The sequence below is a fragment of the Nyctereutes procyonoides genome, unplaced genomic scaffold (genome assembly GCF_905146905.1).
Source record: "Nyctereutes procyonoides isolate TBG_1078 unplaced genomic scaffold, NYPRO_anot_genome, whole genome shotgun sequence".
NCBI classification, from domain to species: Eukaryota; Metazoa; Chordata; class Mammalia; order Carnivora; family Canidae; genus Nyctereutes; species Nyctereutes procyonoides.
This window is the reverse complement of record NW_026575134.1, coordinates 37,413,852-37,437,452: the sequence shown is the minus strand read 5'-3', so window position 1 is coordinate 37,437,452 and position 23,601 is coordinate 37,413,852. Positions and strand designations below refer to the sequence as shown.

At 38.5% G+C, this 23,601-nt stretch overlaps 1 protein-coding gene and 1 pseudogene across 3 annotated transcripts in view; both read right to left on the bottom strand.

Moving 5' to 3' along the window:
* The window catches only part of LOC129494136 (glycine N-phenylacetyltransferase-like), a 75,158-nt gene that overhangs the window by 6,369 nt on the left and 45,188 nt on the right, over positions 1 to 23,601 (bottom strand). For 2 of the 3 annotated variants that reach the window (XM_055300874.1, XM_055300876.1), the window contains exons 1-3: positions 17,443 to 17,569; positions 7,673 to 7,762; positions 73 to 180 (exon numbers count right to left, since the gene is read on the bottom strand). In XM_055300874.1, the coding sequence (XP_055156849.1) occupies positions 73 to 180; positions 7,673 to 7,750 (186 nt within the window). In that variant the 5' untranslated portion in view covers positions 7,751 to 7,762; positions 17,443 to 17,569. Of the gene's footprint in view, positions 1 to 72; positions 181 to 7,672; positions 7,763 to 17,442; positions 17,570 to 23,601 lie in introns of those variants that run through there. The other variant, XM_055300875.1, reaches the window with a different exon arrangement.
* Positions 4,653 to 7,628, bottom strand: LOC129494137 (microtubule-associated protein RP/EB family member 1-like; annotated as a pseudogene).

The window sequence follows — 23,601 nt, the reverse complement described above, 5'->3', positions numbered from 1 at the left end:
TCTACCACATTTCCAGGTTCTTATAACAAATAAGAACACAGAAGCATACTCACTCCACATCTGGCACCTTACCTCTTCCTGAGGGCAGGTAACCACTGTTGTAAAATCAGGCCACTTGTCTACCAGGGCCTTTAGCTTGAATGGGTTTCCCTGGTTCATGTGGAAGATGGTCCCATAAACCTGTAACATCCAGAGAAAGACAGAGGGTCAGCTTATTAAGAAAGGATGGTAAAGTGCCTTGTTTGATCAGGACAAGGATTATCTCTATGAAATCAAGGTGATAACTGATAGGGCATTTAGTTCAAATCACCTTCAGATTAATTTTATCACTCCAAATAGAAATAGGTTTGGGGGTCAAACCACAAGAACATTATATGGGGATCCCTGGGTGGCACAGCGGTTTGGCGCCTGCCTTTGGCCCAGGGCACGATCCTGGAGACCCGGGATCGAATCCCACATTGGGCTCCCGGTGCATGGAGCCTCTCCCTCTGCCTATGTCTCTCTCTCTCTCTCTCTCTCTCTCTCTCTCTATCATAAATAAATAAAAATTAAAAAAAAATTTAAAAAAGAACATTATATGAATACAGTTAAATATCTAGATAAATAAATTAATTAAAAATCATCCACTATCACATTGTAGAACCTAGTGTTATATATTTCCATTTTACTTATTGACAAATACACATACAATTTTAAGCAATGAAATTATCTAACATATATTAGTTTAACACACCCCCCATACACATACACACTATGTTTTGGGCATATTTCCATGTCAATAAACACAAATCTATTTAAGCATTTTTAATAACTACATAATATCCATCATATGAAAGAATTCCAGTTCAAATTTTTCTGCATCTTTTAAGAGAAAATCATCTGACTTTTTTCTTTAATCTATTTTTTAAAGATTTATTTATACATTGAGAGAGAGAAAGAGAGAGAGAGAGAGAGAGAGAGAGAGAGAGAGAGCGAGAGAGAGAAAGAGGGAGGGAGAAGCAGGCTCCATGCAGAGAGCCTGACATGGGACTCTATCCCAAGTCTCCAGGATCACTCCCCGGGCTGCAGGCGGCGCTAAACCGGTGCGCCACCGGGCTCCCCATTCTTTAATCTATTGATACAATGAAATACACTGATTGATCTTTGAATGTTGAGCCTGCCTTGCATTCTCAAGATAAATTCCCCTTGTTTATAATATATTATTCTTTTGATATATTAATGGATTTGACTTGATAGTATTTTGTTGAGGATTTTTGCATCTATATTCATGAGGGATATTGTTCTCTAGTTCTCTTTTTTAAATAAAATCCACTCTGGTTTTGATATCAGGGTAATTCTGGACTCATAAAATGAGTTGGGAAGTGTTTCCTCCTCTGATCTATTCTGCAAAGGTTTACATAGAATTGATACTATTTCTTCCTTACATGTGTGGTAGAAATTCCCATGAAAGTCTTCTGAGAAATGGTATTTTTTTTTGTTGGAAAGTTTTAAATTATGAACTCAATTTCTGCAATAGATACAGTATGATTTAGGTTACATATATTTTTTATTTAGGTTATATTTTTCTTCTTTAATGATCACTGGTAATCTGTACATTTCACAGAACATAAATTGTAAAATCTATGGGCATAGTGTTGATAATGGTACGTCCTTATTATCCCTATAACGTTTATGGGGTTGGTATTAATGTCCCCTATTTCATTCCTGATTTGATTTGTGTCTTCTCTCTGAATTTCTGATTCAGAAGTTTATCAATAACACTGATCTTTTCAATGAGCCAGAAATTTGATTTTCTTTTATTTTTTTTTATTTTTTTAATTTATTTTTTATTGGTGTTCAATTTGCCAATATATAGAATAACACCCAGTGTTCATCCCATCAAGTGCCCCCCTCAGTGCCCATCACTCAGTCACCCCCACCCCCCGCCCACCTCCCTTTCTACCACCCCTTGTTCGTTTCCCAGAGTTAGGAGTCTCTCATGTTCTGTCTCCCTTTCTGATATTTCCCACTCACATTTTCTCCTTTCCCCTTTATTCCCTTTCACTATTTTTTATATTCCCCAAATGAATGAGACCATATAATGTTTGTCCTTCTCCGATTGACTTATTTCACTCAGCATAATACCCTCCAGTTCCATCCACATCGAAGCAAATGGTGGGTATTTGTCGTTTCTAATGGCTGAGGAATATTCCATTGTATATATAGACCACATCTTCTTTATCCATTCATCTTTTGATGGACACCGAGGCTCCTTCCACAGTTTAGGTATTGTGGACATTGCTGCTATAAACATCGGGGTGCAGGTGTCCCGGCATTTCACTGCATCTGTATCTTTGGGGTAAATCCCCAGCAGTGCAATTGCTGGGTCATAGGACAGATCTATTTAACTCTTTGAGGAACCTCCACACAGTTTTCCAGAGTGGCTGCAGCAGTTCACATTCCCACCAACAGTGCAAGAGGGTTTCCATTTCTCCACATCCTCACCAACATTTGTGGTTTCCTGCCTTGTTAATTTTCCCCATTCTCACTGGTGTGAAGTGGTATCTCATTGTGGTTTTCATTTGTATTTCCCTGATGGCAAGCGATGCGGAGCATTTTCTCATGTGCTTGTTGGCCATGTCTATGTCTTCCCTTGTGAGATCTCTGTTAATGTCTTTTGCCCATTTCATGATTGGATTGTTTGTTTCTTTGCTGTTGAGTTTAATAAGTTCTTTACAGATCTTGGATACTAGCCCTTTATCTGATAGGTCATTTGCAAATATCTTCTTCCATTCTGTAGGTTGTCTTTTAGTTTTGTTGACTGTTTCTTTTGCTGTGCAAAAGATTCTTATCTTGATGAAGTCCCAATAGTTCGTTTTTGCTTCTGTTTCTCTTGCCTTCAAGGACTTGCATGGACTTATCTTGCAAGAAGTTACTGTGGCCAAGTTCAAAAAGGGTGTTGCCTGTGTTCTCCTCTAGGATTTTGATGGATTCTTGTCTCACATTAAGATCTTTCATCCGTTTTGATTTTCTTAATTGGTTTTCTCCTCTCAAATTCATTGGTTTCTGCTTTTATCTTTTATAATTTCCTTAATTCTGTTTGCTTTGGAGTTAATTTATTCTTCTTTTTCAGGTGGAAACTTAAATCATGGATTTGAGACCATTATTATTATTATTTTTTGGAATAGCATTATATGCTATATATTTTCCACTTATCACTGCTTTGGCTGCATCCCAACACTTTTGATATCTCGCGCTTTCATTTTTATTCGACTCAAATGCTTTCTAATTCTCCTTGTGACTTTGAAGTATGGTTTATTTGGAAATGTGTTGTATAATTTCTAAAATTGGCAAGGTTTTTCTAGATACTTTTCAGGGTTTCTTTTTTTTTTTTTTAATTTTTTTTTTTTTATTTATTTACGATAGTCATACAGAGAGAGAGAGAGGCAGAGACACAGGCAGAGGGAGAAGCAGGCTCCATGCACCAGGAGCCTGACGTGGGATTCGATCCCGGGTCTCCAGGATCGCGCCCTGGGCCAAAGGCAGGCGCCAAACCGCTGCGCCACCCAGGGATCCCCTTTTCAGGGTTTCTTAAAGCTTAATATAGTACATTTGAGTATTTGTCATTTCTAATGGCTGAGTAATATTCCATTGTATACATAAACCACATCTTCTTTATCCATTCATCTTTCAATGGACACCGAGGCTCCTTCCACAGTTTGGCTCTTGTGGACATTGCTGCTATAAACATCAGGGTGCAGGTGTCCTGGCATCAATCAGAGAAGGACAAACATTATATGGTCTCATTCATTTAGGGAATATAAAAAATAGTGAAAGGGAATAAAGGGGAAAGGAGAAAAAATAAGTGGGAAATATCAGAAAGGGAGATAGAACATGAAAGACTCCTAACTCTGGGAAGCGAACTAGGGGTGGTGGAAGGGGAGGTGGGCGGGGGATGGGCGTGACTGGGTGGTGGGCACTGAGGTGGGCACTTGACGGGATAAGCACTGGGTGTTATTTTGTATGTTGGCAAATTGAACACCAATAAAAAATAAATTTATTTTAAAAAAAAGATTTTCAAAAAAATTATACATATGAAGGACATGCCTGTTATGATTTCAATGATTTAAAAAGTCTTTAAAACATGGTCTACTTTTGAACACATTCCATGTGCACTTGGAAAGAATGTGCATTCTGCTATTGTTGAAGGACATACTCTATAAATGTCAATGAATGAAGTTGGTTCATAGTATTTTTCAGGTCTTCTGTATAGATTATATGTTTTCTTCCTATTCTATTAATTACTCAGAGAGAAGTGTTAAAATTTTTAATTACATGTGTGGGTTTATCTATTTGTTCTTTCAGTTCTATCAGTTTTTGGTTCATGTCCTCTGAACCTTTTTTGTGAGGTAGAGATTTCGGCATTTTTAATGTCTTCTTGGTGAATTGATACCTTTACTATAATGCAATGGGACTCTTTATCCCTGGTAATATTCTAGTCCCTTTGCAACATATATTATTCCCCCCCCAAAAAAAGCCCCACCTCTTTATATACAAGATAGTTGGTCTATTTCTAAAACCAAATTTCTATCTCTTCCTATATTAAACATAATCTTTTGGGATTTGACAAAATAGAAATTGCATATTGTTAATTTAATTTAATTTTATTTTTTTTTGAAATACAGAATTTTATTTAGAAACTGTTTAAAGTAGAAAAAAACCCTGTCAAGAAAGACCAGGTGGAAAATGGGTTCCCAATAAAATGGTATTTTAGGGCAACAAAAGTCTAAAAGGCCACAAAAGAGAAATAGCACCACTGTTATTTGAACAATGGTTAGTTACTTGCATTTTTTGGCATTGTTAATCACTGAATCTGGGTTTTCCTCTGAATTCCACACAGAGCATGCACTATACAACAATTTTATCATAAAATATCTGCTTTCTACACACATTTTAGGACAAGCTACCACCAGGAACAAATCAATACAAATACATCAGGGGCTGAACAATCTCAGTAGTGGGTGACACACATTTTGCAGAATTCTGCCAAACAAAGGAACTGAATAGGCTAGGGGCAAAGCAATGAGGAAGAGTTAAGGAATGAAATATTTTAAATATTAATAATTAATTCAGACATGGTACTGTATCTTCTGCAAAAGAAAATTAACATTTAGTAACATGCTAACAAATTTTATCTCCAAAGAGATTAGTGCACTGGCAAAGTATTCCGATAACAGTGGAGGGTGGTGGACAGCAGGTACCGAGAACACCCAGCCTTGCAGACCCTAAGGTAGCGATGGCCTTCACTGGTCATTCCCTTTGCCAGAGGTCCAGAAAGACTTGCAGCGTGACCACCTGCCTGCTGAACTTACACTCTAAGCAGCAAACTTTAAGGAGCCAAAGAGGAGTCCCCAGTGGGCACAGGGAGCAGAGAAGAGAAACATGTTCAATGTAAACTTAAAAGACAGTAAAATGGGACATGACCCCCATTTAAATCCCAGAGATGTGGGCAAGTCCCCAAAAGTAGTTGTTAGATTTAGAAATTGGACACACCTCATTTCCCAAAAACACAATACATAGAAATTTCAGGGATAACTGGAAAAATCGTCAGAGAAATGTTCAATGAATTCAAGCTCTTCAACATCTCAGGGCTGAAACGTGCCCTCTATTCATCCAGGCAACAATGCCTCTTGCTTCTTAGAGGAGGGATAGGATTGGTCAAGGACACCAAATGGCTTTACAGAGCAACTTTTTAAACTTCCCTTTTGAGCCAAGGTCTAGGTCTTTGAGGATTCAAGCAGCCCTGTAAGGCCTGTGAACAGCAGATTCCAAAGGTCCAGAGGTCTGGCCCTTCCTTCCTAGACACCATGTCAAACATGTAAAATCTCCTGTCATGGTACATTTTATATTTTGAAATATGGAAGCATATTTTAAATACTATTAAGGCATTTATTTTTAAAACGTTCTCTGCCAAAATTTCACATTAGCTTAAAATTCAAATCAGTCTTTACATTTCTCTATTGAGTACTCCACCTCAGTGTATGACATAAAAGCACCTTCTCCAGCAGTGAGTGTTACCAGCATCCACACAGTGAGCCCCATGGTCAGCCTCTCTGTTCCCCAGGTGACCCAACTAGATGTTAATACTGCTCTGCTACAGGGTAAAAGCTCCTAACTCAAACTCATTGGAAAAGGGGTGAAACTTCTGCAAAGTGCGCTTTAAGAAGAGGTACTCTTTGCTCATGAAAAGAAACCAGTGAGTCCTCTAAGAATAATAAAAGGGGATCTTTTACAGTTAAGCACATGATTTGGAGTGAAGAATTCGGATGTTGCTTTGCTGGTCCAGGCTGTTAATACTCTTCTTGTTCCTCCTGTGGGTCCCCTTCATCAGGTATCACAAAGCCTTCATCTGTGCATAGAGAATGTCCACGATCCTCTGCAATACAGGGTTGTTTTCCCCTTCGCTCTCCTGGCAAATCAATTCAATGTTTCTTAGCTTTCCAAAGTAGAAATCTCTCTCTTTCTCCAAGTCTTCGACGGTAAGTTTCAATACATTGACCTGCTGCACCAATTCAGCTGCTTCATCATCCCCGTTGCCCACACCAGGATTCTTTCGCACCACACCCGGGCCAGCCTTAGGGGTTGCAGTAGTTCTGTGTGTTGCAATGGGCCTCTGTGGAGCTGCACTGCTAGAGCTGGGAGGTTTCTTCGGTTTGTTCAGAGCTGGAGCAACAAGGGAGGGAGCCACTGCAGTTTCTTGACCTTGTCTGGCAGCTACAGGGTCATAGTCTTTTCCATCATAGTTTGCATCAAAAAACTTCTTGAACCACTGAACAAATTCAAAATTGTCCTGAAACTTTCCTTTTATTAATTTGTCCACAGGATTATTTTGTCAACACCCATTCTCTTAAAACCTGCTTGTAGTATTTTGAAGTTCTGGATGTATTCATGCTCTAGTTTAGCCTGGAATTTCACTTTCTTCAAGGCAATGGAGCCAGGGAATAGCATGTCCATAAACTGACAATAGGCAGCCCTTGAGCACAACTGTTCAATCTTTGTGAGATTCAGCTGCAGAGACTCATTGATCCAGGCCAGCATATCATGTCGACTTAGGTTATCACTGGTGACGGACGTTGAGTATATGTTCACTGCCATCTTCGGCTCTCGGCGGGACCGCGCGTCCACTGCCTGTGCCCGGCTTCGATTCCGTCTTCGTCTCGTTCAAACCGCCCGACCGCATATTGTTAATTTTAAAGAAGAATCATAACGGCTAACTTTTGTCAGGCACTTGATTGTTTAGAAAGAATAAGCTAAACATTAGTGTGTTTGTTCAGTCACCTGTGCAATTCTGGGAAATCTTCCAGTGTCAGATAATATAACACTTAGAATGGCACAAAGAAATATTTTTTGGTCATCACACAGCAAAGATCATAGTGGATTTAAATTATATGATTCCTACTCACTAGTGGTATGGTCTTGGTCAAGTTCTAAAACTGAGATTGCATTTTCTCTTTGGTGACATGGATATAGCAGACTTGCCTTGCAGTGAGGTGATGTAAGCTAAATGAAATGCAAGAGGAGTGAGTGCCTGGCACAGAGTAGGTGCCTGGAGAATGTTTATTCTCATTCCTACTTCTTTCATAAGCAGTTGCTAGTCCTCCGAACCCCCCTGCCCCCCGCTCAAGAATGTCACCTTTAAGGACTCTGGCAGGTTCTTCCTCAAGGATTTCTCTAGCATCTGCAGCACTTGTGAGCCTTGTAAGTGGAACATCTTGGCCTCAACCTAAAGACAGGATCAAGAAATATCACGGAATGAGAAGCAATGGAAAACACACAAAGACACAAAACAGACACAACAGGCAGTTTAGTTCAGGTCTTTGTTCCTGTGATTTTATTGTTGCCCCATTCACTGAACTCCTTACTAACTCCTAAGAAGAATAAGACTGGCAGAAAGCACAGGTGCCTGTTTCCAAAATTATTTTTTAAATATTTTCTAGACTTTAAACAATCTTTATGAAATTTTAATTTTGCTTTCACCCAGCATACCAGTAATTAAGGATGCACTAAAATTACCACATATATTATCTAAACTGCATGAACATCTTTGAGGTTAAGTTCTAACCACAACAAACCTGAGGCTGCCACCTTAGAAACTACATGATGTTGGGCAAGTTACTTCACTCCTCTGTGCCTTGCTTTCCTCACATATAAAATTGCCATAGTTTCCTCATATATAGTGCCTGTCCCCTAGAGTGGTTGTGACAGCTGGATAAATCAATACATGTGAGGTGCTTTGACGATTGCCTTTGAGCAAACACTTTTATGCTTCTTGACTAAACATGTAGAAGTGCATTTGCATGGTCATGTAGTAAGCATATGTCTAAATTTATTAAAAAAAAACCTGCCAAACTGTTTTTCCAAAGTGGCTGAACTGTTTTACATTCCCTTAGCAGTGTTTGGAGTTTCATTTGTTTGTCGTTCTCTCCAGCACTTCTCCAGATGATTTTCTTATGCAGCCATATTCGGGAACCATAGATACAACAGGTAACAGATAAGTCCTCAACAACATCCTTCAGGGATCAGAGGGAGGAAAATAGCTAGGCTCATCTCATCCCACAAACACAACCAGGTAACTATCAAATCATCCTAAATAGCCCAGAAATTGACCTGAAAACTGGCAGAACAAACTCCACAACTAAAGAAAGAGAAGAGGCTATGCCAAGGAAGGTAGAAGGGTGGAGATGTGGTTTGTGGGAGAAATGGATCAAAGATGCTGTGGGAGGGAGGGAGCCATGGTCACAGAGAAAGGTGAGAAAGAGAAGAACACATGGACACATGGGAATGTTACAAGGAGAATGTTTTTCCAAAGCCATTGGCTTGGAAAATGAGAGGGGCTGATTTTTATGAGCTCTTTCAACCAGCAGGACTTAAAGCCTGGAGTTTTAAAGATTATAGGCTTATCTGGCACTTTCTTCCCCCACACCTCAGCCTAAACACAGAGCCACCTGCAGGAAGCCACTCAGCACAGACATTGGTTGACTAATCTGCCTACACCAAGGCCCACCACCTTGCACTCCAGCAGGACTGTCCTGAGTCAAGCTTGCCTTGGTCCCAGAGTGACAGTCCCTTCCTCTAGAAGACCAGCAAGAATCCCTGCCCCTACCATATATCCTGACCAGAGAGTTCTGCAGGGCCTCAGTTCTGGTAGAGTTGGTATCAGGTCTCATTTCACAAGCAGACCAGAGCACGCCTAGTTAAAACTCACCACATTCAGGCTGGGGACCAAACACTGCCCACTGAAGGCGAGGAGCCCCTGTAAATAACTGACCTGAAGGATAAAGCAGCCACCACCACCACAACAGAACACATGCAGCACACCAGAGACACCCTCTGAAGTGCTAGGGCCCGGGCACTACATGACCTCTTCTTTATAACACCATTACTTTCAGGAACAGGAGACATAACTGTCTTTTCTAAAACAGAGAGAAAGGCAAAGACTTAGGCAAAATGCTGAGATAGAGGAATGCATCCCAAGTGAAAAGGCAAGATAAGGCCACAGCCAGAGATCTAAGCAAAGCAGATATAAGTAACATGCCTGATGGAGAATTTATGGCAATAATCATAAGGATACTCACTGGGCTTGAGAAAAGACTAAAAAACATACTGATGGGAGACCCTTACCAAAGAGATAAAAGAGTTAAAAAAATACTCAATCAGAGATGAAGAATACACTAAACAAGATTGGAAACAGACTTGATACAGTGACCAGCAGGCTGGAAAAAGTAGAGGAATGACTTAGTGACCTAGAAGACAAAATAATGGAAAATAATGAAGCTGAACAACAGAGAGAAAGAAGAATTATGGAACATAAGAGTAGACTTAGGGAAATCAATGACTCCATCAAATATAATAACATTTGTATTATAGGAGTCCCAGAAGAAGAAGAGAGAGAAAAAAGGGGGCAGAAAATTTATTTCAAGAAGTAATAGCAGCAAACTTCCTAATAAGGGGAAGGAAACAGGTATCCAGGTCCAGGAGGCACTGAGTACTCCCATCAAAATCAACAAAAGTAGGCCAGCACCAAGACATTGTAATTACAGTTGTCAAATATAGTGATAAAGAAAAAAAATCTTAAAAGCAGCAAGACAAAAAGTGCTTAACTTACAAGATAAAACTCATAAGACTAGTTGGAGATTTCTCAACAGAAACTTAGCAAGCCAGAAAATAGTGGCTGATAAATTCAATGTGCTGAATGGGGAAGATCTGCAGCCAGGAATATTCCAATAAGGCCCATCTTTCAGAATGGAAAGATAGATAAAAATTACCCCAGACAAACAAAAAATGAAAGGAGTTTGTGTCCGGTAAACCAGGCCTGCAAGAAATATTAAAAGAGACTCTTTAAGTGCAAAAGACAGACCAAAAGTAACAGACAAGAAAGGATCAGAGAAAATCTCCAGAAACAACCACAAAAGAAGTATTAAAGGGGAAATAAATATATATCTATCTATCAATAATTATTTTGAATATAAATGGATTAAATGGTCTAATATAAAGACATAGAGTGTCAGAATGGATAAAAAAACCAAGACCCATCTATATGCTGCCTACAAGAGACTCATTTTAGACCTAAAGGCACCAGCAGATTGAAAGTGAGAGGATAGAGAAACATCTTTCATGCAAATGGATGTCAAAGGAAAGCTAGAGTAGCAATTCTTATATCAGACAAACTAGACTTTAAGACAAACATTGTTAAAAGAGACGAAGGAGGGCATTATATAATCATAAAGAGGACAGTCCAACAAGAATATACAATTATAAATATTTATGCACTCAATATGCAATCACCCAAATACATAAAACAGTAACAGACAAAAAAGAACAATTGATAATAGCACAATAAAGGTAGGGGACCTTAACACCCCACTTATATCAGTGGACAGATAATCTAAAGAGAAAATAAACAAGGAAACAATGACTTTGAATGGCCATGGCTTAGAAGAAAAATATTGTTAAAATGTTTATGCCACCCAAAGCAATCTATACATTTAATGCAATCACTATAAAAATACCAACATTTTTCACAGAGCTAGAACAAACAATTCTAAAATTTGTATGGAACCACAAAAGACCATGACTAGCCAAAGAAACCTTGAAAAAGAAAAAACAAAACTGGATATATCACAATTACCAACTTCAAGTTATATTACAAAGCTGTAGTAATTAAGACAGTGTGGTACTGGCAAAAAATAGGTACATAGATCAATAGAAGAGAATAGAAAACCCAGAAATGAACCCATAATGATATGGTCAATTAATCTTTATCAAAGCAGGAAAGAATATTCAGTGGGAAAAAGAGTCTCTTCAACTAATGGTGTTGGGAAAACTGGATAGCAACATGCAAAAGAATGAGACTGAGCCACTTTCTTACAACATATACAAAAATAAATTCAAAATGGATTAAAGACCTAAATGTGAGACTTCAAACCAGAAAAATCCAAGAGACAATAGCTTGACATCAGCCATACCAACTTCTTTCTAGATACATCTCTGGAGGCAGGGGGAAACAAAAGCAAAAATGAACTATTGGGACTTCATCAAGATAAAAATCTTCTGCACTGCAAAGGTAACAGTCAACAAAACTAAGACACAACCTATGGAATGGGAAAAGATATTTGCAAATGTCATGCCTGATAAAGGGTTAGTATTCAAAATATATAAAGAATTTATAAAACTCAACATCCAAAAAATGAATGATTCTATTAAAAATGGCAAAAGACTTGAATAGACATTTTTCTATAGAAGACATACTGATGGCCAATAGATATGGAAAGATGCTCAACATTATTGATTATCAGGGAAATGCAAATCAAAATTACTATGAGATATCACCTCACACCTGTCAGAATGGCTAAACTCAATAACACAAGAAACAACTGGTGCTGGTGACGTTGTGAAGAATGGAACTTTTGCACTGATGGGAATGCAAACTGGTGCAGCCACTCTGGAAAACATTATGGAGGTTCCTCAAAAAGTTAAAAATAGAACTATCCTATGATTCAGCAATTGCACCACTAGGTATTTACCCAAAGAATACCAAAATACTAATTTGAAGGGATACATGTAGCCTGATGTTTATAGCAGCATTATCTACAATAGCCAACTTTTGAAAAGAGCCCAAATGTCCACCAATTGATGAACGGATAAGGAAGATATAGTATATATATATATATACATATATATACACAATAGAATATTACTAAGCCATCAAAAAGAATGAATTATTGACATTTGCAATGACATGGATGAAGCTAGAGGGTATTATACTAAGAGAAATAAGCCAATCAGAGAAAGGCAAATACCATATGATTTCACTCGCATATGGAATTTAAGAAACAAAACAAATGAGCCGAGAGAGAGAGAGAGACAGAGTAACCAAGAAACAGACTCTTAACTATAGATAATACACTGATGGTTACCAGAGTGGAGGTGGGGGGATGGGTGAAATAGGTGATAGGGATTAAGGGGTGCACTTATTGTAATGAACACTGGGTGTTGTATGGAAGTGTTAATCACTACATTGTACACCTGAAACTAATATTACACTGTATCTTAACTAATTGGAATTTAAACAAAAACATTTTTAAAAACCACAATACTTTCAAATCAGTAAAGCAAGATTTGTAGAGCTAATTCCCAAGGCAGGCCAAAAGACTGAGGTCAAAATGTATTTCAATAAATACAATTCTCTGAAGGACTCACAATGTGGAGTTTTACCCAAGCTCCTGTTATCCTGGAAAACAATGGTTAAAGAAATCCCTCCATCTTTGTGTTCCTATAAGGGCTTACTGCAAGGAATCTTCCTCCCTCTGTGTTAGTAAGACTCACCGATGCCCCACTTGTTTACCTATGAGAAGGCAGGACACCGACCCTCCAAATTCTCAGTCTCTGCCTTATAATTAGTTAGCTGAACTGGGAATCACCCACTGATACAGCAAAACAAACAACTTGTTAACCAAATGTTGGTTAAATTTCTCTTCTTCCCCTAGACTGAATCAACATATAACTCCTTCTTAACAGCCCCTACCAAGAGTAGGTTTACTCTTCATAAATGGTTAGCTTGACCGTTTACCCTCAGTGATCCATTAGATAAGTTGTCTAAACTTTTTTTTTAAGATTTTATTTATTTTTTCATGAGATACAGATTGAGAGAGAGAGAGTGAGTGAGTGAGAGAGAGAGAGAGGCAGTGACACAGGCAGAGGGAAGCAGGCTCCATGCAGGGAGCCCCACATGGGACTTGATCCCTGGTCTCCAGGATCACGCCCTGGGCTGAAGGCGGTGCTAAACCGCTGAGCCACCAGGGCTGCCCTTGTCTGGACTTTAAAAGTTTTTCCCTTCTACACAGGATTCTGGACTTTGACCCACTCTCAGCCTGAGCCATCATTGGCATGCAGAAAAACACTCCATGAACTTGTTTACTCCTCTTGAGAGTTACTGAACTATAACTGAAACTAACATTGTGTAAGTTTAAAGTGTACAAAGGGATTATTCGATACACAGATGTTATGAAACGTTTACCACAGGGCAGCCCAGGTGGCTCAGCAGTTTAGTGCTGCCTTCAGCCTGGGTTGTGATCCTGGAGACCCGGGACCAAGTCCCACATCAGGCTCCCTATGGGGAGCCTGCTTCTCCCTCTGCCTGTGTCTCTGCCTCTCTCTCTCATGCTCTGTGTCTCTCATGAATAAATAAATAAATAATATTTAAAAAAAAAGAAATGTTTACCACAATAATGTTTTTTTTTTATTTTTATTTATTTATGATAGTCACAGAGAGAGAGAGAGAGGCAGAGACACAGGCAGAGGGAGAAGCAGGCTCCATGCACCGGGAGCCCAAAGTGGGATTCAATCCCAGGTCTCCAGGATCGCGTCCTGGGCCAAAGGCAGGCGCCAAACCACTGCGCCACCCAGGGATCCCTTACCACAATAATGTTAATTAATGCCTCTATCACCTCACATAATTACTTCTCTGCCTGACCTTTAAGTTGTAGATCATACGGCCTTACAGTTCTTCCTGTTGAAATGATCTATTCATCCATTCACTTATTCAATCACTCGATAAATCTTCATTGAGAGCTCACTGCATTAGCTTTGTAAAGTATTACCCCAGCTAGGCTGAACTACTTTTCCTGGAATTCCCTTCCATGCATGGTTCCAGCTAGAGTGTGCCACATGAGAGGTTCCTAAAGGAGATTTCGAGGGCAGAGTTGATGCAGTGGGCATTTAGTTGCTAAGTTCATGGCATGAGGCCATTTCTGGGCTGGCAAATGCTTCACTGTCACCTCGGTTTGCCTTCAGCTTCTCTGTTACCTGAGCCAAGGTGTTTAGCCCCCTAATGAAGGAAACTGTCCTCTGCAGGACATCCAATCTACCAAGATCAGTCAGCAAGAACTGACAAGATCTCCGTCCCTGTGAGCTTCTGCTTTAACATGGTGGGAAATTCTTGAATAAACTAAAGTTTGATTTTTTCACATGTGCTCCCTTTTCCCCAGGTTCTTGTCAATTATTTGGATTCTTGCCAGTGAAGCAATTCCTTCACTTAACCTTGAATTCCCTTAATGATTTGAGGGGAGAATCTTGATCAGAACCACTAAGGCAATGATTGTATTTTTTTTTCTTTTCTTCCAAGAGTTACTGAGATATAACTGAAACTAACATCGTGTAAGTTAAAAGTGTGCAATGGGATTATTTGATACACAGATACGTTTTGAAATGTTTACCACAATAATGTTAGCTAATGCCTCCAACATATCACATACTACCTCTTTTTTTGTTGTGAGAACATTTAAGATCTACTCTCTTAGCAACTTGCAAGTATATAATACAATATTATTAATTATTATCACCATGCTGTACATTAGATCTCCAGGACTTATTTACCTTATAACTGGAAGTTTTGTACCATTTGACCAACATTTCCCCATTACCTCCAATTCCCAGTGCCTAGCAACCACCATTCTGTTTACTCTGTCAATTTCAGTTTGGCTTTTTTAGATCTGCACATAAATGAGATCATAGAGTATTTGTGTTTTCTTGTCTGACCTATTTCACTGTCTGGCCCTCAAGATCCAACCATGTTGTCACAAATGGTGAGATTTCTTTCTTATGATTGGATAATATTCCATTGTGTATTTACACCACAACTTCTGTATCCATTCAGCTATTTGTGGACACTTCAGCTGTCTCCATGTCTTAGTTATTGTCTATACTGCTGCAGTAAACATGTAGGTACAGATATCTCTTAGAAATTGCAATTTCATCACTTTTATATATATTTATATAAATCCAGAAGTAAGTTTTCTGGGTCATATGGTAATTCTATTTTTTTTTTTTTGAGGAACCCACATACTGTTTTCCATAGTGTTTTTATACTGTCTGACACACAGTAATGACTCAATAAATGTCTGTGAATAAATGAACGTATGAAGTATTTATATTAACATAACCATCTATTTAGTTGCTCCACTTACCAAGAGCAAAGACTCATTCGTTCATTCAACAGGTATCTCTAGAAGGCCTGCTATGTTCTGGGCATGGTAACTTGAGAAAAGCCTCAAAGAAGAATAGATGCAGCCATGCCACATCTTGGATAGTATCAAGAGAGTAAAATCATAACATTTCTGAAGATTAATCTGACATTAGCTAGGAGCATCTCACATAAAGGCTGCATGACAGTAAGAAGCCAGGTTGAATTTGATGCCAGATTACTGGGGATGTAATATTAACGTACTTCCCAGTACATTTGGAACAACCTTCAGCACATGCATACACACATACACACACACTAAAAACATAAATATGATGTTCAATAAATGCATTTGACTGAAATAGAAGATTCAAGGGAGCTGACACCTTTTGGTGGTTGCCTGCACTGATAATGGATGAAGGCCTACAAAGGACATTTTGAAACCTTTGATGAAACCAATCCAATATTTGGAATTTACCCAAAGAAAAAATTCAAATGAAAAATGCTCTATGAAAAATTTTAAAAGCAATACTAACTTATGAAGAAATACTAGACACAATCTCAGACAATTTACATAAATAATGATCTATTATTTTATGACTCTAAGGCCCATTAACATGAAAGCTATGGTGTACATGCTGCCATATAGAGAGTCTTAGGATGAACACAAAAAAGGGGAGAAAAATGACAATACATAAATTCTAATAAGATATTTAAAGTCTTTTTGTGTGCATATTTATATAAATCACATATATAATTATGATAGCAGCAATGTCTACAAAGCCAAACTATGGAAACTATGTTCCAAACTATGGAAAGAGACAGATGTTCATCAACAGATTAATGGATAAAGAAGATATGTGTGTGTGTGTGTGTGTATATATATATATATATATATATATATATATATATATATTACTCAGCCAGCAGAAAATGAAATCTTACCATTTCCAATAACATGAATGGTACTAGATGGTATTATGTTAAGTGAACTAAGTCAATGAGAGAAAGAAAACTATATGATTTCACCCGTATGTACAATTTAAGAAACAAAACAAAGGATCAGAGGGGAAGGGAGGGAAAAATAAAATAAGAAAATAAGGGAGACAAACCATGAGGGACTCTTAACTATGGGAAACAGACTGAGGGTTGCTGGAGGAGAGATGGTTGGGGGGGATGGATAACTGGGTGATGGGCATGAAGGAGGGCATGTGATGTAATGAGTACTGAGTGCTATATACAACTGATGAATCACTAAACTCTACCTCTGACACTAATAATACACTATATGTTAATTGAATTTAAATAAATTTTTAAAAATATGAAAATATAGAAGGAAAGACCAAATAATATCATAGGAGTGTTACAACTAAGGCCTTTTTAAGTTCATTTTTTATGGTTTTAAATTTATAATTAATCTCGTCTGTATTATAGTCCTCTTACTAGATCTACCTCATCCCTTTGCAACTTTAAGCAGGGCACTTAATTCCCCTGATCATCATTTATTCAAGGGAAAAAAATCTGACTATCTTAGAATGTTACTACAGGATAAAATAAGATAGTTTCTACATAGTATGTCTATAAGTTATGTTTTATGTCACCCAAACCAGCATATTTCTTCGAGACGGTGTTAGACTGTCATCCCTCCACCAACAGCTAGCTCCCAAATCTCCTCACATTTCTTTATCAATTCAGAACAAGAGCCTGACTTTATCCTCTCAAGAATTTCTTGCAGAACTAGGGTATTGCCCTATACACAGTAGTGCAATGATACAGACCTCTGAAATGGAAGAGCTTCCTTTTTGCCAGGCCTAATTCTCAACCCAAATGAGTTCAGAAATTCATATCCACATCCAACAGTAACATTTTGATTCATTCTGCTTCAGTGGGGGAAGCAAAAGGAGATGGGGGGTCCCATAACAATGATTCTCCTTTGTTCTCACCTGCAAAGCTGTCAATCTTAGTCTCTGCAGAGATTCCCCAAGGTAAGACAGGAGGCTGCAAGGTGTTCGAGAAGATGAAATGCACCATTTGCACAACCTTCTGGCAGCAGAGTATGAAATTCAGTCCCTCCCCCAGGATCCCATGTTCAGAGAGGCGGTTTCAAAATGTTGATAGGTTGGCAGCACGCCCTCTGAGGCTCTTTTCCCAGAAATTTCAACTGTGTTCTTGTCCTAAAGGTCCTGTGATTATTCAGCACCTCTGTCTGAGCTGTGAAACCAGCTAGCTAAGCACAGGGAGGTAGGTAGACCTCTGTAAAAAATCCCTCTTTTTCTTCCTTCCTCTGTCACAGCACCAACAAGAAGAGACAGCTATTGTTCAGATTTGACTTAGAGAATCAGGGTTCTTAACTGTAAGTAAAGAAAATTGGCTTATTTGGGGGTGCCTGGGTGGCGCAGTATATTAAGCATCCAAATCTTGGCTTTAGCTGAGGTCATGATCTCAGGGTCCTGAGATCAATCCTCCCATTGTGCTCCATGCTCAGTGCAGAGTCACTTGGGTTTCTCTCTCCCTCTCTGTCTCCCTCTACCCTTGTCCCTCCCCTCCAGCACACTCTCTCTAATAAATAAATAAATCTTTTTTAAAAAGTTAAATCAGAAAATCAAACATTCACTAATGGCCATGTACTTTTTTTTCAATATCTCAAATCTCTTGAGAGTCAACATCTCAAAACTGTTGGGAGCTTTTGAAAGGTCCTTTGGAAAATTTTGTCAGAGTAAGAGGAAGTTACCAGAGGAGACACTTTTCAAATCAGTCTTTTTATTTTCAAGCATAGAAGCATGAAAAAGCAGGATTCTTTCATGAAAGAAGACTTCAAAGAGGAAAATGTTACTTTGAAAGAGTTATCCCGGCATGAATGATTGACATTGGATGATTTTAATTCTGAGAGGTCTGTCACCATAAAAGGAAAACATAATACCAAAAGTTCAAGCTTCCATTTTTCTGTAATATGAAGGAGGACAGAAATATTTTACAAGGGTGGGTTAAGTATTACATGGACCCCAAATAATTGGATGTTTCTGTGCTAATATAAATGATCACGTTTGTGTTTGAACTGGTATTTTTTTCACTAATAAGAAAGACTTGAGGTGTCACTAATTAACAATATTTCCTAGGAGTGCATTTCTACTGATGCCAGCCACAAGAAGCAGCCTTAAACCCCATACTTCTCAGTGCCTGAAGGCTTTCTTCTTTATCTTTTGACACATGCAAATAAAATGGCATTTTTTTCTAAATAAAATACTTTATCAAGTGAAAACCAATTTTCTTCATGCAGCCTTGGTCTCAGTATTTGGAGACAGTGTAACCCATTTTCAGCTCACAGGACTGTTCCATCACAGTAAAGAGATAGGGAGCCCCTCTAGACCCACCACACCAAATACTGGAAAATTCTGGAGGCAACACATCTGGTGAAATGGATCTTCCCATGCCCATTTGATTCACGTCAGGCCAAGACACTGAGAAACAAATGTCTTCAGTTGTCCAGATGCAAATGAAGAACAATGAGTCTTTTCAGAGAAACTGTCCCACAGGAGACTGAGGTCCCCAGGCATTGAAACACTTGCTCTAATCTTGCCAAAGATTAGTATTTTCAGGCATTGTGAAAGAAACCAATCTTTTGGAAAAGATTCTAAAGACCATGTTATATGTAGTTGCTTTTTCCTAAGGAACAAAATCATAGGAAAGAGAAAATGTTGATCAAGGATGAAATTATCCAAGCAAACTGGAATTATATCCTAGCAGCCTTAAAAATAGAGCAAATCCTTTCATTCAATAATTCCACTTTTAGAAACTCATCCCAAAGACGCAATAATAGATATCTAGAGATATGTAAATACAAGGAAATTCATTATAGTATTATGATAGCATAAATTTAGAAATGATCCAAAACTGCGACACCTAGCTGGCTCAGTCAGAAAAGCACATGACCCTTGATCTCAAGGTCCAGGGTTCGAGCTCTACACCAAGTGTAGAGATCACTTAAATAATAAAATTTAAAAAAATAGAAATGACCCAAAACCTATTATAGAGGAATGCTTAAGGTAATGGTGGCATATTCAAATTATGGATTACTGGGCATGAAAATGATGTCTTCAAAGTGTATTTAATGACAGAGGAAAATGTCTGTGTTATATATTCAGGAAAATATCTAACATAATCCCAAATGAATAATATAAAAACAGACAAGTAAGGAGTTATCCATGTATATGTATGTGTGTGTATATCCATCTCAAAGTCTCTCTGAAACAAAGTAGTACATAAAAAAGACACACATATGAATTTTGCCCAGTCTTACACACAAGAATATCTGAATATATATATAAAATATAATATAGCTAGAGCGATCGATCTAACACACATGCTAATTACACCTTCTCTCTATATCATCTCGCTATATATCTCTATCTCTCTCTATATCTAGTTATCTCTATCACACCAAACGAAACATTATTGCAGATAAACTATACTCTATCTATCTACTCTCTCCCCTCTCATTCTGAGGATAGCGAAGAGAAGAAACAAAAAATTTTGAAGGCTTAGAGTGGATCCATCAATTTATTTATTTATTTTAGAATTTTATTTATTTATTTGAAAGAGAAGAGAGTGAAGGCAGACAGGGGAAAATGGAGCAACTACTCAGTAGCGTGGAAGATTGGTAATTGGGGATGGATATCATCTCCCTAAGATCAGGGACCTTACTAAAATCGAATTTCCATACAATTTTATTAAAGGCAACTATACCAATTAACTCTATACGAATCTCTGATCTCAGTGCGCTCGTCACTCTCTACGTGAAATAATTCTTGTTATGTTTGATGTAATAGAATGAAGGAATATGAAATTCACATACGCACTTTTATATAGATGTCTAGGTATAGATTATCTAAAGATAAAATGATATCTCTCTCTCTCTACTCTCTCTCACACTCTCGGTGAAAAAAAGTCTCTGTGCATAGATCTCACGTATCGCGCGACCTCATCCAAATGTGTCGACACACACACACCTATATATTAACACACAATCAATCACAAAAACCCAACTATGTGGCTCCAACTTGCTTAGATGGGAACTAGAGTAAACAACTCACACTGGAGGGTAGTGTTAAGAGAAGAGGGTCAGAACGTGAGAGAGAACGCAAGCAACAAAACACACTGCTCATACACCTATACCAATTTTGGGGAGTTGTTTTAGGGAGTGAAGAGGTATGATTTTAGTGTTGTGGGTGTAGTGTGGGTGGTAGGTGTGAAGGTATATGGTGGAAGTGGTTTGGGTTAAGGTTGGAATTGATTTGTAGGTAGTTTTATTTATGTTATTTTGTTTTAGTGAGGATTTGTGGTATGGTGTGTGTTAGGGAAAATGTTTAGTGTTAAACGTTTTGTTATAGTGTGGATAATTATGAGGTTGTTATTGAAAAAGTTTGGGGATGGTATGTATGTATGTGGTGTTAAGTTAATTTGGAATGGTGTAGGGGATTTGAGTTATGAATGGTGATGATTTTGAAAAATTTTGGTTGAAAATGTTTTGATAATTCTGTGTTAAGGTTGATTATGTTGGTTGTTGATTAATAATATGATATGAATTGGGGTGAATGATGTAAGTGGGGTTCAAGGAATGAATGGAATCAGTGAGGCCTAGAGATGGGGCCCTTGGGATACTTTCAAGACTAAGCAACAATTTTCTTCACTCTGATTCTAAGTTTAGTAAATACTCTAAGAAAATGTGGCTGCTAATGAAAGCTTTCAAATAAAGAAGATGTTTAATGATGACTTACTCTTAGCACCCTACGTCAGATATATAAGATGTAGGGGGATGCATTAAAAGAAAGGAAGAAAGGTTGTGCATAACTTTTGTTCCCTGCTACCACCTGCCATCATCCACAGCACATGCTCTCCCATTTTTGTGCCATGTTACAGCTCACTGCCCTCTGGAGCAGAACCCTTGCTCACCTTCCACCAGTTAGATACATCTACCTCCAATGCACTCTGAGGCCTCCATGTGATAGATCCTTCTGACTTAAACTAATCCAATAGACACTCTGTTATGATCATCCATAAAAATATGTAGATGACTATAGACCTTTAACAAGTTTAGAGAAGAAGACAGGCCAACAGAGGAGACTAGAGAGTAGCTGCCCAAGAACAGTGTGAAAAATAAGAAGAGATGTGTCTCTGAAGTCAAAGGAGAAATTTATTTAAAGGAAAGAGTGATGACCAAAGAGTCAAATGATGCTGAGATGCTAAGGGAGAGGAGTTCTAAAAATGCCAGTGCAATTTGGGGTGCGGATTAGATTACTGATATGGTGAGAGACATGCCAGGGATTGATGGAGAAGAAACTAGGTAAAGGGAATTGGAGACTACATGGATGGTGAGGAAATGAAGTCTGTATACACCTTGGCCAGGAAAGAAAGGAGAAAAATTCAAGAGTAGGGAGGGAGGAAGGAAGAGTGTATGAGCTCAAACAAAGGCATTTCTTATCAGATGAGAGAAGTAGGATATTGATGCTAACTACAGAAACCCAGCTAGGATGGAGAGTAATCAACAAGTCCATGGATATAACAGGAAGTAGAAAGGGGAAAGATAAATTGCTAATACACTATTCCAAATCCTTTATGTTTATTAATTCATCTAATCTTTAACCTCATCTCTAATTTAGGTGTTGGGATAGTTTTGGATGGGAAGAAGACCTCTTCTACTAAGGTGTGAGAGAAGGATTTTAGTTCAGGTGTATGCATGTGGCTATATGTGTGAGTACCTGTGGTTAGACAAAAGAGCAGAAAGTTAACAAGTTATCTTTGAATGTCTAATTTCTGGAAGAAATAGAAGGACAAGTTTTCCTTTGGAAATAAGTAAGGTGAGAGAGTAAGCCAGGAGGGTGTAGAGAAAAAAGAATATATTCTCACGGGAAATGGTTAGGTTTTGAATGGCATCTCATGTTAGTGGGAGAAAGCACAGACCAGGTATACATATAGGGATCTCCAGGCATTTCTTAGGACCAGGTGCAGAAGGAAAACCAACATTTAGGAGTGATATTCACCCACATATATGAACTCAGCACCCAGAGATTGGAAGCAGAGAAAACAAATTGAAATGAACTAGGCTAATCCAGCAAAAAAACATAAGGGCCAAGCTAATTGAGAACAAGAAAGTGAGAGACTTTAAACTGAATTAAACTTGTGGAATCTAGAAGAGAGAAGGAAGGAGATAAAAGAGGCTAAAGACCAGAGACCAGTCAAGTGGCGCAAGATGGAGAGAGCAAGGGATGAAAGCACTTGATAAGATCAAAGAATAGCAATGATGATAGGGAAAATGCATTCAAACCACAGGAGAATGAGGTCACTAATTGGGCTATTAGAGATTAGGATTTCAGAGGTAGGTCAGTTCTGGGCATATGGCTGTTGGCTTCAACTTCAAATCAGTAGAGTAGGAGTCAGTAAGAGACTGGGAGTTTTGGGTGTGATAAACACCACAGTTTGGCAGAGGTTTGACAGAAAGAGAAGCCTGTGAGTCAGGTGCCAATGCATCTGTGAACGCAGAGAAATTTAGCAACAAGACTTCATCTTAGCCATCAAGCACAGCACTCAAAGGAAGGTTTTCTGTGCAAATGGACAAGTAACATGGGTGAGAGGCCAAGAGAATGCTGATTCTTATCTTTGTCACAGTGTTTCCAGGGGTATCCAGAGGGTGCAGGAACAGGTGCATGTGTATCTGTTATTTACAGTTCAAGGAAAGGATTTGGACTTCTTCCCAGTTCAAAATGACACATACTCGCATGGTAGATTCTTACGGTATTTTCTGGCTCTTTTCAGGACTTGGTTCTCAAGATTGGAATTTGTGAGTGCTTCTCCCAAGGATTGCAGGGGTGGGAAAGTGGATTAACAAATACAAATTATTTAGAACCAGGATTCAGATTCACTGAGAAGCTGAGAACACAGACTTTGGCTGTCCAAAACAATTCTGCTTACCTGAAATTCCTTTGCAGACCTGGATAAACACTACCTTCTGTCATTGCTCAGTGTGGCAGTGGAGAGGCTTCTGGAGCTGGCACCTACAGTCCCATCCACACCAAACTTGAACTGACTCAGGTCGTCACTGTTTAGCA